The sequence below is a fragment of the Onychostruthus taczanowskii genome, unplaced genomic scaffold, assembly GCF_017590055.1.
Source record: "Onychostruthus taczanowskii isolate IOZ18803 unplaced genomic scaffold, ASM1759005v1 scaffold3, whole genome shotgun sequence".
NCBI classification, from domain to species: Eukaryota; Metazoa; Chordata; class Aves; order Passeriformes; family Passeridae; genus Onychostruthus; species Onychostruthus taczanowskii.
In genome coordinates, this window is record NW_024500349.1 from 9,240,777 (window position 1) to 9,257,780 (window position 17,004).

General features: G+C 40.9%; 1 protein-coding gene across 1 annotated transcript in view; it reads left to right on the forward strand.

Moving 5' to 3' along the window:
* GPR158 (G protein-coupled receptor 158) overlaps positions 1–17,004 on the forward strand; it is a 181,016-nt gene that overhangs the window by 145,431 nt on the left and 18,581 nt on the right. Inside the window, exon 7 of the mRNA XM_041408771.1 lies at positions 15,868–16,106. Coding sequence (XP_041264705.1) covers positions 15,868–16,106 — 239 coding nt within the window. The remainder of the gene's footprint in view (positions 1–15,867; positions 16,107–17,004) is intronic.

The following is a 17,004-nucleotide window of genomic DNA, read 5'->3' on the forward strand; positions in this document are numbered from 1 at the left end:
GCTTGCTGCTGCTGTCAGTGCCTGCTGCCCACACCTCAGTGCTCCTGCTTGCACATGCACAGCTTGCCTGGGCTTCACTCTAGGCACTGTGAAGCATCTAACCTGCTGCTTGAGCTGAGAAGGGTGGATTGACCACAGAGAACTGGGAGTTGTCTGCATTTTGTTTGTTTTCCTTCTGCAGTGTTCAGAAATCATGCAGAGCCAAAGTCTTTACCCAGTGGGCACAATCCAGTGTTGTGTGGCAGGAGAGGCACAGCCACCAGCTGCAGCAGCTCTCTGCCACACCTTCCCAAAGATGCAGATCCCCCCAGCTGACACCTTCTTGAACAGAGTCACAGGACAGCCAGAATGTCCTGTCTGTGACATCTGCAGTTCAGCCAGAGTGCACAGGCCTTCTGAGCAGAACCAAACAAAAAACCCAACCCAAAGCCCTTGAGACTTCAGCTGTGAGGCTTTTTTGTAAGAAAAAAAGGTAATATTTATAAATCAAGTCAGTGGACTGTGTAGTTGTTTTCTGCACCTTTTTACTAGAAGTGTAGTGACAGTGACATAGTAAAGTCACTGACAAAGGTCATTCTGCAAACCCAAACAATACTATTTATCCCAAATCCCAGAAGGGTTTCCTGGATGGGCTCATCAGTTTCTGGAATAAACACAAGACTGTCAAGAACAACAAAATTGAGTACCCTGAAAGATACTGGAAATCAAAACCAGCAAGACAGGTTTTGTAGCTGTCTTCTCAGAATGCAGTGAGCATTGTGGCTTAGCTGTTTCCCGGGCTTGCAGCCTGGATCAGCCCTGGCAGGCTGGGGTGGGTGAAGAGCTGGCAGCACGCCCTGCCCTGGACAGCCTCAGCTCTGTCATCATGCACCATTAGCATTAAAAGTCAAAGGCATCAATGTCATTTGCAAGACTTATCAGATAGGATACAGAAACCAAATTATTTATCAAGACTATTTTCAGTGAAAACAAAGTGTGTGTTCTGTTCCTTTTTGTCTCCATGCTCAGTTAGACCAGGCTTGTTTGTTTTATTTTCATCTTCATGCTTCATGAAACACCACATTTAAGCTGTTATATTCAAGAGTCCAAATCTGTTTCTTCTGTTGCATGGATGTCACCAAGTCTGAATTGAGTCAATGTCTATTAATTCAAAAGGAATCTTATTAATTTTCCCCGTTTTCTTCCTTGGGTTATTTTTTCTGAAGCAAGGTCATTGCCACTGCATTTCTTAGCACTATGTGATGTCTCTCTAATTGCAATATTTATTTTTAAACAACTACTCTCTAAAAAACAGCTTGGCTATCAGCACTTCTAATGTGTATGTGACCACAAAGGGAAGATGGGATTCCGCCCTTATTATCTTTGCAGATACTATGGAGTTTCAAGCTTATTGCATCTTACTCCCATTCTGTTCAGTCCATGTTGTTGGCAATAGGGTCTCATTACTCTATATTGCCTGTAGGTAGATTGCCTGTGTCTGTATTTTTTACATATTTTACATTTGATTTCAGTGAGAATACAGCAGTGTTTTATCTATCTCATAGCAATCAGCTGTTGCGCTTTTGTCCTGAAAATTGTGGCATTTAGATTAGCTCTCATTATTCTTGTTTTTTTGACAACTAAACCTTCAACTGCAATTTAAATTATAAGTTCTTTCTTTTATGGTGAAAACAGAAAACAGTTCGTGGAATTCAGCATGTCAGATGATGCTATTTCTTCCTCTGTGAGATGAAACACAGAAGATGAGTGTCAGTATTTCTTGCAGTTGGTTTTTTAAACTTGAGTATTTTATTGCAGAATTACAAATAAAGAGAACGTTTCATTTATTTATTGAAGTTGTATGTTGCAGGGATGTATATAACCATGCGGAGGAGTCTGAGTAATTTCATTTCCCTCTTCATTAGAATGGGTGACGGTGCTGTATGGTAATAAATTTGAAAATAAAAGTGAAAGTGTGTACTTTAGTGGGCCCCTGAGAGCATAATTTGTGATGCTTTGTACAATGTTCAGTCAGAGCTCAGAAGATCATCATGGAACAACTTATACAAAAGAGCTTCTACTGCTGTGTTTTTAGGACTAATACAGTTCTAAAGCATATTAAATTTTAAGATTTAAGGTCTGATTAAAAAGCTTGTTACAGAAAGCATACCAAGAAAATACAGTTTCTTCCATCTATACACTTGTGTATCAACTGCACAAAGCTTACAGAGTCACAGAAAAGCTGGGGTTGGGAAGGACTTCTGGAGATCATAGAGTCCAACTCACCTGCTCAGAGCAGGCTCAGCTGGATCAGAATGTTCTGAGCCATGTACAATCAGATTCTGAATTTCTCCAAGATTTTTCTTATGTTTACATGGATTTTCCAGGATTTCAGTTTGTGCCCATGGCCTCTTACGTGGACATAGGGCACCACTCAGAAGTGTCTGGCTCAATCATCTTTGCTCCCTCCCATCAGGTTTTTATATACAATGGTGAGTTTCTTCCTGAGCCTTCTCTTCTCCAGGCTGAACAGTCCCAGCCCTCAGCTTTTCCCCTCTGCAAGGTGATCAAGTCCTTCAGTCATCTTTGTGGCCCTTCCCAGGGCTTATCTCCATGATGTCCATGTCTCTCTTGTATTGGGGAGTCTGGAGCTGGACACAGCACTTCAGCTCTGGTCCACACACGGTGGGGAAAGCACAGGATCACCCGCCTGAGCTTGCTGCACATGCTCTGCCTGGTATGGTCCAGAAGGCTGGTGGCCTTCTTTGCCACAAGGGTACACTGCTAGCTCATGGGCTGTTTGATGTCCACCAGGATCTCCGAGTCATCCTCTGCAAAGCTGCTTTCCAGCCAGTCAGCCCCTGGAATGTGCTGCTTCATGGCATTGTTTTTGCCCAGCAAGTAATTATCAAGACATGCAACTTTAATTATTTCCACAAACTTTAAATTCAGACAGACATTCTGTCTGAATTCTGTCTTGGAAACCAGTTTCCAAGAAACTGTAGCTTCCTCAGAAGTACTCATGGTAAACCTAATTAGCATTTTTTTCTGATTGTCACACATGCTGAGAGTAAACATAGTTGATTGAGCATTTACCTGGCGATAGATCATGGAAGCTTGTCAAAGAATTAATCAGATATTGCTGACACTGTACAATGATTCTGGGCTACTATTCTTTAAATTTCTTATAACTGTATGTTTTATTTTATATGCCAAAACAGGGTTCTTTGGTACTGCTGTGTACTGTGCTGCTTGCACAAGTCAAGCTGAAGCTAATCCGAGCACAGGAATCCATAGGGATGCCTTTTATCAGGTGTCAGTTTTATGCAACTGGGGCTTTTTGACTCCTGGATTTTCTAGTTATTTGTCTTGTTACTATGGTATTATAAACTGAAGAAGTGCATTCTTCTCTTTCTTCAGTTTTTGACCTTGTTCTGACCAGAGTTTGCTTTCCGCTTTAGCTGAAAAACTGTTTTGCACATACTCATGTTCACTGTCTTACACAGGCACTTGTTCTTCCATCAGGAGAGGTGTTCGGCATACTAAAGTACCAAAAAAATTCTATTTTGGTCTGCTTACCTTTACTGTAGATTTTTTTTCTAAATTTCTTCATGAAGGAAACAAGCTGGGCAATTTGTCAGGGAATGCGACTGTCATGTCTGTCTAAAGTCTGTTTGTCCTCTGCATCATCTGTATCTAGAAGAAAAGACAGGGGTTTGGAGTAATGAAGGCTTAGTACCTTTGTCATGTTGCTTTTGAGAGTGGAGAATGCAAAATAAGATGACTAGGAAGGCAAGGGGAGGTCTGTAGTAGTACTGCAGCCTCTAATAGCCATATCTCCACCTCTGTATTGACAGATTAGAGGCATATTTTTATATGATGCTGTTCCTTCATGTTAAGTATCTCCTGATAGCCTGGAACTTGCAGTGAAAGACATGAAGCTTCTGTGTAAACCTTTGCTATTTAGCTTCGTGTTAGACTTTCTATTCTACAGAGGTCACTGCTCCTCCATGCCAGCAGCTGTTCTCTTGCTTTCCCCTCTGTAGGAGATGCTTGACATAGTCTGTTAACTCACACCCCAACTGTACAAGGTCCTCAGTAACCTGCTGTCATTGATCTGGCTTGGATCAGGGTTGTGTCAGAGAATTTCTCAATTTCTCTCTTCCAACCTTGGCTATCCTGTGAGTTAGTGAACCAGAGATGTAGTAACTCCCCAGATGCCTGATGAGCATACTCTTTAATACTCTTGCATTTTCACTCCGTTCCGTGTAAGCTACTCCAGGTGCACATTTACAGAGGAATATTTTAATAACAACAATATTTTATAACATGGAAATTTTATTCAATGAAGTTAACATTGTTTGTGGTTTCAATTTCTATTGGTGTTGACACTGCTGTATCTTGTGACAGGTGGAGATGTTCCTGATTTTATCTGTTATAAAAGTAGTTTGAATCTTATCTTTTGCAGGTCAGCTGAAGAATAAACTTGCCTTTCAAATATCCACGAAGGTGTTAGCCATGAGACCTGCAAGCAAAACCATGAGATAAAGTTAATATTTATTCCACAAGTGAAAGGAGAACACAATGCTGATAAAGAGCTTCTTTTGCAGTAGAGTTGATACAGAACACTGCTGCCTGTCAATCACATTATAAATTGGCAAAGATTTGTTTTATTAAAATGGGCACAAAACTAGCAAAAAATATTATAACTAAATAATGCAGCTACGTGTCTTTCTGTACCACATTTCATTAACTCCTGTCAACTTAGCATCACATAATAAGGGTGTTGGCAATCCAGCACCTCTTCTGAGCTCTGCTAAGTACAGCAGTCTGCACTGTGGGTCTGAGGGAAGGATTGTATCCAGTGGGTGTGATTATTATTCTTTCTCACACCTAAAGGATGTAGAATAGTCAAGACAAGTTCTTTCTGCTACATGTGAGCTGTTTCATTATCTGGCATGGCAATGAATATATCTAAGAGAGAACACAACTCATCAAAGACTGAACCTTTCAGTGTATCCTCCTCCTCTGTCCTCATGGCTCAAAAGAAATGCATATTTATGATTGTCAATGAGGGATAAGATTAGGGGGATAATGTGTTAAAAAGTGAACACTTAGTTGGCTTCATTTGGATATGTAAAGATGTACATGCTTCTGGTCATTCAAAATGGAAGTAATTTAGCCAGTTCACAGTAACTTCCAGCACTGAAACACTGACAGAAGTGAAAGGACAAAAACACACTCCAAAAGATACAAGGGCATAAAAATGGTGGCTTGTTGCAGTATAAAGACAGCACAGGCTCCTGTCCCTTTGACTGCTGATGTTTGCTTCCTGCATCTTTAATAATGAATTGCCATTTTAAGTAGTGTGTAATAACCACATTGCACAGCAGAAAAGGAAGTAAGTGCTTGCAAGTAAATCCGTGAGTAGACAGTTTAGTGCGAAAAGATTTTGTGTATGGTGTTTTAGTCAATGCTTTACAGATAGAGTTCTTTTCCTAGTCTCCTTTTTACTGGATTTTTTTCAATGCAGTATACTTAAACCAGTTTATTTTGAAAAATACTTCTCTTGAACATCCTCTGGAAATGCAGCTGGACCCACAGTCAGTGACACCTTTGCACTGTGTGCAGCTGCTCCTGCAGGATTCTCCCCCGAAAAGACAAAGAGAAAACTCAGAAAATGTGATTGATGAATCAATCAGGTGACTTATTTTTATAACAGAAAACCTCAAAGCAATGAGATGCATCAGACCAGAAGTAGCAGTGCTTGTGCCTAATTCTTGATTCACGTGCCATGCTCTTGCAGGGTGGCATTGATTTGATCCAGATTCATGAATTTTGAAGTTGCATCAAATTGTCCACAATCTTCTCTGTTTCTATTGGAATTTTGTTTCTAGATTCCTGCATCTGCTCCAGGGCTTCTACTCTTACCTGCTGCTGTCCCCCAGATCTGAGCTTGCTCAGCAGTCTGTAGACAGACAGAGAAATAGCACTTTCATCAGAGAAGTCTACTGACCCCATTGTTTCTTAAATAATGTCTTAAAAATATAGATGATGCCAGATGTCACACGGAGCTTGAAGATCCACAAGAAAATCTCATAATCATGAGAAACATTATAAAGGAAACACAATTCGACTTCCAAGGAGGAATCAATTTTCCTGCTTTTCATCTCCTGCAAGTGGAATATTCAAAAAAATCACTAGGTCACTGAAGCTTCTGTGAAGACAAATGCAAACCCAGACTCTGTGGTTAGATCTTGTAAATCAATGTACCTGTTCCTTCAGAGCAGGGTTGGGAAGCTCCTCCTTGCTGGGGATGTGGAGAGCATGCCAACGCCTGCACTGGTCTGTGCATTAATGGGGTCCCAGGATGTCAGCCATGAGCTGCCAGCCTTGGTGGAATGAAGAGCTACATCTGCCCTGCAAGCTGCAGGATCTCAGCTGCTGCTCTAGAAAATTCAGTAGCACATTTGTATGATATTATTAGAACACTATTAAATAGTTTTTAACTTTGTTAAAATAGCTAATAAGACAAAAGAGATCACATAGCAACACATTTCATTTTATTCTGCTTTAGTGTAGAAACTTGCTATGTAATTAGGACTAAAAATAAGTAAGGAGGAGATATTTTTAGGGAAAGCCTGTTCAAATCCACAATGTAGCGCACCCAAACTAACAGTTACAGTATCACATTAACCACTAGTGCAGTAGGATACAAAGGGTAAAACAATGTGGTATCTATCTGTGAACATGAAAACAAATAATTTATCTGTGAAATTTTGATTGTTTTTCTTCAGCTGCCAACTACTGTTTAGTGCTGTTCTCAAAAACCAAAGTATAGTGATCTGTAAATATGCTATGGATATATAGTTCAGTCCTCAATAAATGACTGCTAGCAGAGTGAATTATAATTCACTCAAGTCCACTACATTTTTATTCACTATTTTTTGATCCAGTGAAAAGCTTTACATTCTTCTTATATAGTACCTGAATAAATTATTCTAATACATTTATAAGATGTGGTGAAAAACATAGTACAGCTGCAGTGAATTGCTACATCTTTACTAAAGCAGCCACTTTTCACATCATGCAAATGGACCAGAATATTTACCATATTTAGCTTAAAAGGGGTGAGGTGTTTTGGTTTTCTGGCCACATTAAAAATTCTGGAAAAGTACTGTCTTTTTTAAGTGGGGCTTATTGTTCTCTGATCAGAAGTACAATGCTTGCCAGTAAACCTAAGGAGGAGAAGAAAGGAAAGAAAATCATAGAACATTCCGAGCTGGAAGGGACCCACAAGGATCATCAAGTCCAGCTCTCAAGTGAATGGCCCATGAGGGGAACAAACCCTGTCCTTGGTGTTATTACCACCGTGACATCAATGTAATACATCTATATAAATAGATGTCTACATCAATATAAATAGCCACTCTCAAATTTACTTTGGTTTGGATTTGGGTTTTATCCATTTCAAGACTTTCCCTGTTTGTAGTATGACTATGTTAAGAACAAAAGTACAAGCTTTGGCAGGAGGTTTTGCCCAGCTATCTTATGGATGATGCTAGAAAATGCCTCTGAAAATTGGAAAGGTTGTTGAAATTGTGAATGTTTTCAGTGGTAGAGGAACAGTGTTAGATAGAGCAGCACTAACAAGGAGGGGAATTTTTCATCCCAGCTGGTTTTACTCATCAGCCTTTGTTAAATGAAACATTGTGAGCCAGGTTCACAAGGGGAGTTGCCTTTTGTACATTCAACTCCACAATAGTCTGTGAAGCAAATTTTGGAATGAAAACCTTAAAAATGTTCTTGACCTGTTGCAGGAAAAGATTACCAGGAGGCAGTTCTTGCATCTGTTTTCACAGGGTAAGCTCCCTGATAAATATTGACCTTGAGATCTTTTGTACTGCCTGTTCTGAAAGTCTTTGATTAGGGTAAAGAACTCAATCGCTTTTGGTTTGCAAAAAAGTAAAAACCACCTGATGAATTTTAAAAAGCAAATAATTAACTTAGCCAGACTTTATATAGGCTGAATCTTTAGACCAAACTACTAGTGGTAGGAGTCTTGAGGATGTCTGAAGTAAAGTTTTTGTGACAAAATCACTACAAATTTAAATGAAGGAAACACTTCAACAAGATTGGTTTGTTTATGGACAAAATTGTCTGAGGAGCTGACCCAGTTTTTCACTGAGTGAGGGATGTGGTTATTTAAACACATCTGTCAGGAGCAAAGTACTGAAATGGCTCTGTTAACCATTCAATAGCAGACTTGGAAAGAGATGGCTTTGTGCCTGTCCCAAGGACCTGGGATTTTCAGAACTTTAGGCATCAGTTTCTGTAGTCATGAGCTCTGTGTGATGTAACCTTAAGCCCAAGTGGTTGACAAAGAGGAGACATTAAAGTGTTCAAGGCCAGTTTGGATGGGGCTTTGAGCAACCTGGTCTAGTGGAAGGTGTTCCTGCCCATGTCACCAGGGTGGAATGAGATAATCTCTAACGTCCCTCCCAAACCTAACCATTGTGTGATATGTCACTGCTACTTGTCTGGGGACAGACTGATGGGCTTTTTATTTAATGGTTTACGGTGTGCTCTGTAGCAGCTCTGCCTCACCAGAGTTTGACAGCAGAGTGTCAGACATTTCACTGGCACTCTGTAGTTCCGCTAATCTCAGAAGGATTCGTGGGGGTATTAGTGCAGTAAGTGGTTTATTAGAAGAGATAATTAGCACAAAGCAGATGAGGATTTAATAAATAAGGAGACTTGGTCTGCATCACTGAAACCTAGTTACGTGACATGGAAAGTCCCCTTGTTGAGCCTTATTACCTCTCAGATCCCCAGTGCTTAATACATCCATCAGCACACATTCAGGATGGGCAAATCCTGTTGAGGAGTGGCCATTTCTGATGAGACCTACCTGGATGATATGGTGATATAAACAAAAGCATTTCAAAAAGCAACACACACACACACACAGAGGCAGAAGCTTCAGTATCTCCTGCAGTGGGAGCTGGGAGGCAGCTGGAACAGATGCAGGCAGCAGGGCAGTGAGCTGAGGAGCAAAGAGGCACTGGGGAAAAGCAAAGCTCAGCTGGTCTGTCAGAAGACTCCAGCTGCAGTTCTTGGAACTGGCTGCAGGCAGAGGAAGCTTTTTGTTCTATAATCCACCAGGAAATGGAGCTTTTCCCAGGTGGGAATTTAGACTTGCAGGTAAAAGGAGAAAATAAAACCTATGCATAGCATGAAAAATGTCAGAATCCTTGGCTACATTTAAAGAAATAACATTGTTTTCTCACTACAGATTAGCTTACCTACAGATTGGCAGACAAAAGCTCGTTCAAATGAATAAATTTTCATCAAAGCGAGTAATATTTTTAGACCTTTTCCATGTTATTAAATATGAAAGAAAATGTTAGTCCAGCGCTGCTCACATGGGAGTGAGTGAGTGGTTCTGATTGCAGTGGGAAATCTATTGTTGTGCTGTTGCCTTCCAATACCCAGAGCCTTTCCTTGAACTGCATGTGATTTCCCTCCCACCTTCCTCAGTCTGCTCAAACTCCTGGAAATTACATCAGTGTTTATGCAGAAAGGGAACTTTCATTCAGTACTGTAGGATTACCTTTATATGTTTAGCATTAAAGTGATCTAGGAAACTTCTGTGCAGAGTAGGTTAGCATTAAGTCATGACACATCTCTTTGCTTACTAGAGGTAGATTTTGCCGGGCACTGAGGTAAAATACATCTTCACAGCTTGTTATTCTAGCCATACATTATAAATTTGTATTACATTAATTTCCCACAGTAGCAAATCACTGTAAAACTCTAGGGAAGATGTCAAGGAAATTCTACTTTCAAAATCACATTTTTGAAAGTAAATACAATTTGTTGTTGCAGCAGAAACATTGCAGAAAATGTTTCAGAAACAGCACTCCCATTACTCAATACACAAAATTATCTGATAGGGAATTTTTACTGTACCATTAAGATATCCTCAGATATTAATATTGCCGTTTATTAAACACAGACCTTCAGGTAAGGATTTGAAATCAGGTGCACTTCCAGTACAGAGGAAACAATCCTGTAGCACAATCTCCCTCCCTGTACTTCCAGTACTATTGGCACCTGTAGTTTACCTTGTAACTATGGAGCAAGCCCATGATGCCACTGGTGGCCTCAGTGTGCAGACCAACCTTCACAAAATCCAGCGTGGCTCCGGTGGGAAGGGACCACAGTGGTCATCTGGTTCAGCCTCCCTGCTCAAGCAGGGTCATCCTACAGCACGTTGCACAGGATTGCATCCAGATGGTTCTTGGATAGCTCCAGTGAGGGAGACTCCACAGCCTCTCTGGGCATCTTGTTCTGGAGTGTGACCACCTGCACAGTGAAGAATTTCTTCCTTGTATTCAGATGGAACTTCCTGTTCATCAGTTTCTGCCCGTTGTCTCTTGTCCTGTTGCTTGCCACTACTGAGGAAAGCCTGGATCCATCCTCTGACACCTTCCCTTCAGATACTGACAGACACTGATGAGGCCGCCTCTCAGTCATCTCCTCTCAAGGCTGAACAGGCCCAGCTCCCTCAGCCTTTCCTCATAAAAGAGATGCTCCAGTCCCTCAATCATTGTCACCATCAGCTGGACCCACTCCCAGAGTTCTGTGTGTCTCTTGTACTGAGGAGCCCAGAATTGGACACAGCACTCCAGATGTGGCCTCACCAGGGCTGAGCAGAGGGGCAGGATCACCTCCATCAACCTGCTGCCAAGTTCTTCCTAGTGCACCCCAGGACACCATTGGCCTTCTTGGCCACAAAAGCCAAGAACACTTGTGCTCTGTTACCCATTACAAAATCCAGTGCATTTGGATGGGTTAGTCAATTCCTCTAAGCATTTGTTATCTTTCATGACAGTGTTCTTGACAGGTATTTGCTATTACAAAATTCTTTTCTGAAATAAAAAAATGTGGGAGATTTCCTATTGTTTATACTGTAAGATGTTACATGTGTAGTGTGAAGGAATTGAGATAAATTGATGGCTCTCAGTGATATGTGACCCAGTTCGCTGGCTACACACAAGATGGGGGCTCTCATGAGTATCCATACACCACATAATTGCCAAAACTTCTTTTTCTAGTTGTTGTGTATTTTCAGTGGACAGGACATGATGCGGGTCTTGCCCTGCTGTTGTTGTGCTGCTAACATGTCATGCCTCTCAGTCCAGGTTTGCTCAGGTTCGGTGTGGTCAGAATCAATAAAGCAAAAGATCATTCCATAAGAGTATTCTCTTCAGTGGTGCACTTCTAGTTTGTTCTGTGCTCAGGTCTTGAGAAATCACTTGGGAAGCAGACAGTTACTAATTTGGACACTTTCAGCTGGGAAATTGTTTAGAAAGCTGTTCATTTCTCATATGGGTTTTATTCTTTCCAGTGAGAGCCAGTAACTCATGGTATGAGTCTATCTAAATATGATTTCTGAGGTCTTGGGCCTTAATGTTGATATTCTTTATTCAGTCATCTTTCCTGATGCGGAAATTATACCTGCACCCAGTATTTGTGTATATGTCTGTGTCTGTGTGTCAAGTGTGAAGTGATACACTTTTGTATCAACATGGAGCCATACATGTCCCACTGGTACCTTTTCACTTTTAGGGGAATCACATCAGTTTACTAACTCAAAATGACTAGTGGCATACTCACTGTTAGTCCAGAAATGTAGGAAAGACATAATCCCTGCACTGCAAGAGGGCAATATATTTCTGAAGGTCTTGACCCATTATCTTTCTGATGTAGCTTTTGTATCATAATAAAAATCACCAGTCTGGAACAGAGCAGTTTGACAGAATGACTCAGTTGAGTCACAAAATGACAGATGCTAGAAATAAAAAATAAACAAACTTCCAGGTCATTGCTGTCAAAGCAGTATCCTTCACCTGTAGTACCTGCTACTTATGCAGTCAGTGGTAGTTTGGGGACCATCTTTTGTTGATATGACATGAAAATTTAATATGGTTTTATTTATTTTCTAAGGTTACATATTGCATTTTGGGATATAACTACAGCAGCAGCCATGTGCTTCACTTGGTGTTTCCAAGCTGGTGATCCCAGCCACTCCTGTGAACCAGCGTGCTCCTTCCTTCTGCTTCAGTTCCACTTGCAGCATCGCTTCCCTTCCCAGCTGCTGGGCTTCCCTTGGCTCTCAGTGTTTGCAACCAAGCCCTCCCCTTCTCCATTTATATGGAGTCAGGCACCCCAAAGAAAATCCTCAGACGTAGTTTAATTCTCCCCAGTCTTGACGGTGCAGCCAGCAGAGCTGGGATTTATGTGCCGTGGTCTCCAGGCAGTTCATTCAGCCTGAACTGCACCTTCTGTTTACTCTGTAAAGGGAATGGCTATTGCACATCAACTTCAATCCTGGCTGTAGCTGTCTGTGAGTCAAAGCTTTGCTCGAAGGCAGCTGTCTTTCAGAGAAGCAGGTAAAACACACTGCACTGTTCTGTCTGATCTGCCTGTAAACAGAGCTGATGACATGTCACTGGAAATGATTGTTCAATTATCCAACAACAGTGCAGAAAAGTGGATTGTATATCCTGAGTGGTTTTAGGTGGGAGTATAGCTAGAAGATGCTGAGGAACATGGTTAAGTTTTCTCTTCTATTTTAGATCAGAGACCATATGTCTCAAACAGACCCCTGAGCTTCTACCAGGGCACTGACTGGCGCTGCCAGTAATTTGGCTGTAGATAGGACAGGAGGAGTTTGCCTTACTTGATACTCATAATTAAACATTAATTTGCTCAGGAACTTGAATCTGCTACATCTATATTCATAAATTAAGTAGCATCTGAGAACATTCCTGGGCACTGGGACTCCATCCTCTGTCCTGCTGAATTGTAATGCTGAGAATAATAGTATGTTCTCTGCCAGTTGGCTTTAGTGGCCTGGATGACCCAGGGCATATTTGATTTCCTAGCAGCCATGCAGCCCACCAGCCCCACTTCTTGCGTCCCTGTAAGAATTCTCTTTTATTTGGTCAATAGCTAGTTTGACCCAATGTAGAGATATTGAACTGAGTGGAAAAGGGGGCCTTGAACATTGTCTACCTGGAAATCAGGGCAGGGATTTGAATCAAAAATTGCCCTGTTTTCTGACAGAGGGTACCAGTAATCAAACACCAAGTGTTTGCTGAGGCAGTCTGGTCTCATACTATAGCGATTCGACTTTTTTACAGTGAACTTTGATTGTATGAGTCAGAGGTACAGGAAAGATAATGACCCTCCAGTCTGGTGAGGTGATGTGCCCTTGGGAGAGGAACTCCTGGGCAGTTGTCTCTGCTTTGATATATGTTCAATAATACATAGAAGATGAGAGCAGACAGAGCATGTAAGGCAATGTTGAGGTGGAGAGCAATGAGGCTTTGGATTCACATTGTGGCAGGAGAATAAGGGAATTGCAACTTGGGAGCTTGTGTTCTGCTTGACTGCTTTTATACCACTACCTCTGAAAAGGAGATTTGCAACATTACTGACCTAATGCAACTTTCTTTACAGCTTTTCAGAAAAAGAATGTTTGAAAAAAGAAGTGTAAAGTTGGCTTACATGTAAGCCTACGAGTCCAAGGTAGAAATTATTGTGGTGGGGATGCTTATTTTTATGAAAAAGAGGAAAAAAAAAAAAAGAAATGTGATTTGATCCAAATTGAAGGACGTTTGACTGCTGTATAGAAAAATATTTGTTTCGCTGTGCTTAGGTGAATAATATAGCAGAAGCCCACACCTCTCCCTTAGAAAGCTGTCTCACAGGCAGCAGTTAATGAACTAGTAATGAAAAAAATCAAATGGGTTCTGCCTTATTATTCCCAAAATAGGCTCACACGTTGACTTTCAGCAGAATCATCAAGAATTTACTTTGGAGCCAAAATACAAAAAGTTTCTAATAGTTCTCAGCTGGTTTGTGTGATTTCTCTAATAATTCAACATTCATAAAAATGTATGATGCAATTTTTCTCAAATGACATATTATAGCTGTGAAATACTCCAGTTCATTACCAAAATAATAAATTTTTCTTCCCTTCAGAGAAGCTAACTCCTGACCAGCATTCACAACAGGTAGAAGGGAAGCCTTTGCTTCCTGATTTTAGAAAACATCAGGAATTTAGTGTTTAGAAAATGAGGGTTCAGCAGTGCTGCCCTGGACAAGTAGTGCTGTGGCTGAGCAATGCAGAGGGAAGTAGGCTGCCTTGCCTCCATAGAGTTTTCTGTCTCTCCTGGATGAAGTCTTTGGTAGTCTGCTTCCAACATGAGGCACTTAGCATCTGCAAAGGGAGAGCAGAACATCTATCAAACATGGAAAGATCAAAAACTGTGACTCCCTGTGGAGTGACTGTTGCGAGGGAAACAGCTGAATAATGTTGAACATATTCAGATCTCTGACTTCACCTAATGCACACTGTGAAGGCTGTGTTTGTAGTCAAATGCTGATTCATTGTTATGGATGTGGAAAACCTTTTGTGCTTCTGCCTTTAAGACACTGCTCTCTTAGTTGTTTGGGAGGCAACACTGCTTCTGCCTTCTCTCAGACAAATACAAGCATAAATGTTAATCAGAAGTGTGATTTTGTATTGCTGAAAAGGCAGGCCTGGTTGTCAAATGTCTTGGGAGGTGGTTTGATGCTTGGTATACTGAAATAACTTCAGAGCTGACAAGGGCATTTTAAAAATCAACTTTAGGAAAAAATAATCACGATGCTGAAACCTCAATGATAATTTGTGTCTTCATGGATATCAAGACTGGTCATGTTCATGCTCAGCAGTCAGGAGCCACTGTGGCTTTGAGGACAAAATCACTGGAACAGTTGAACTCTTCACCTTAAAAGACTCCTCACCCCAGTGTCTAAAACAGCCTTTAAACTTCAGCCCATCTGCTTCTAATGGTCTGGGTACATAAAAACTTCCATGATAGCCTTTCCTCAGAGCTCATCCTTGTCAGCTTAGCAGGGCCAAGGCAGGAGCACTGCAGTGCTCCCAGAAGATGCTTCTGGCAGATCCCATTGTGCAAGCAGCACAGAGAGATATTTTGTGCTACATGAAGAATCAAACTGCTCCTTCTTCCCAAGGGGATTTCCTCAAATTTGGTTGTTCTCATGCTGCTAGGAGGAGCTTTTTCTGCATTAGCTGGTGGTGATGGGTAGAAAATGCAGGTGCTATTTCCTTGAACAGCTCTTGTGGGAGTAAATTTATCCTTATAATAAGTGCAATTATTTTTAAAGCGTTATGTGTTCAATAGCTGTTATGTAGTATAAGTGCTTGATGTGTGGTGTGGCTTTTCTTATGTTGGTTCTGTCCTAGCTCAAAAAACATGTTGTTGCCTCTAAACAGATCAAACCCCATTTAATTAGCAAAATGCCTTCCATAGTTATTTCTGTGATGAGTAGGTTATTGTCTCAGTGGCATCAAATTCAGTGGGAAAAAAAATCTAAGAAGTGTTAATTTGTTCTCCGGAAATAGCAGGATTGGGGATGAGCAGACAGCATCAAAACAGAATAAAGTCTCACGTACATAGTTGCTGGTTTATGGAAATGACCTTTCATCTTTCAAAGACAGAAGTCTTCCACTAGGAGATGGAATGTACAAAACAGCTTGACAAGACAGCCTGTAAATGTGTGTCTCTAACATAAGCATAGCTAATATTTTCTATTATTGCTATGTAACACTCTCTGCGCAGCAATCAGTTCCATTTAAATACGATTAATATGAAAGTAATAATGTTTCAAACTTCATTCTTGTACATACTGTCAGAGGAAAGACTGTTGATTTGTTTTTTAAATAATCTGGTACGCAAATAAAATGGAAGTCTAATTCCTGTGACACTATACTGCTCTTCTCAGTTCTGCACTGTCTGAATTTTTCAGGGTTTTGAAAGTGTTCCTGTCCCGAACGGCTCAGCGTATTCCATATATGACAGGTGGGAGAGTGATGAGGATGCTGTCTGTTATTCTTCTGGTGGTCTTTTGGTTTCTCATTGGCTGGACTTCTGCAATAACCCAAAATTTGGAGAGAAACATTCCACTCATTGGTCAAGGGCAAACATCTGACCACCTGATCTTCAATATGTGCCTCATAGACCGCTGGGATTACATGATGGCTGTTGGTATGTTAATTTTCTGGCTTATCTTTAATTTCTATAATAAAGTTTGGTTGCCTTTTAATTTTTCTTCTTTTAGAATATCTTAAAGTTTTGTCAGACTGCCTAATATGTGAGAACTACAGCAGTAAAATATCAGCATATAGGTTTTTTAAATGGGCTGAGAAGTAAAACAAAATATGCTGACACTTCTATGACTTTCAAAGGTTTGTAACTTGGATAGCAACAAAGTGATGTGTGCTTAAGACATTTCATCTTTGAAGGCAGAAGGAAGAAGTAGCTCTTCTACTATTGGAGCTCTTCAATGGCTCTTCTACTATTGAAGTGAGAAATTGTGACTAGTTTAATGAAGGCTTTTTGATTTTGCACCACAGAACTGGGCAGAGTTCTTGTGTGAGGAGGCAAAGAACTTCCACCACCACTCATTCATAACCTTACAGAAATTGGTATCAAAGTACAGGGAGCAGGAAATGAACATTAAATGCACCAATTTGATGTATTTGTTAGATGTGCTTTCAGTGCATGGAATAGGCATAGGAGCTAAAAATGACGCCCTGCAGAAGTCATATAAAGCAGAGAAAGGATTAGTTTTTGTTTCCTTAACTCTGTAAGAAGCAGTGGGTTCCCTGTACCAGGGTTCAGCTAAACAGTGTGATGTGCTTTCTCCCACACAGTGCTTCCACCTAGAGCCGGTGTTGCTTGTACAGCCCAGGCTAGCCACACACTGTCTCAAATACTTCAGTGTTTTGAAATCTGAAATAAATTCCTACTTTTCTGCCCTTTCTCTGTTTCTCCCGTGGACATCCTGTTGATGGAGCCCTGCTACTGGGATTAGGGACAGGTGATGGTGGCTTCTCCACATGAGAGTGCAGATGAGATGGACAGAAGTGTTTTCTCTCAGACT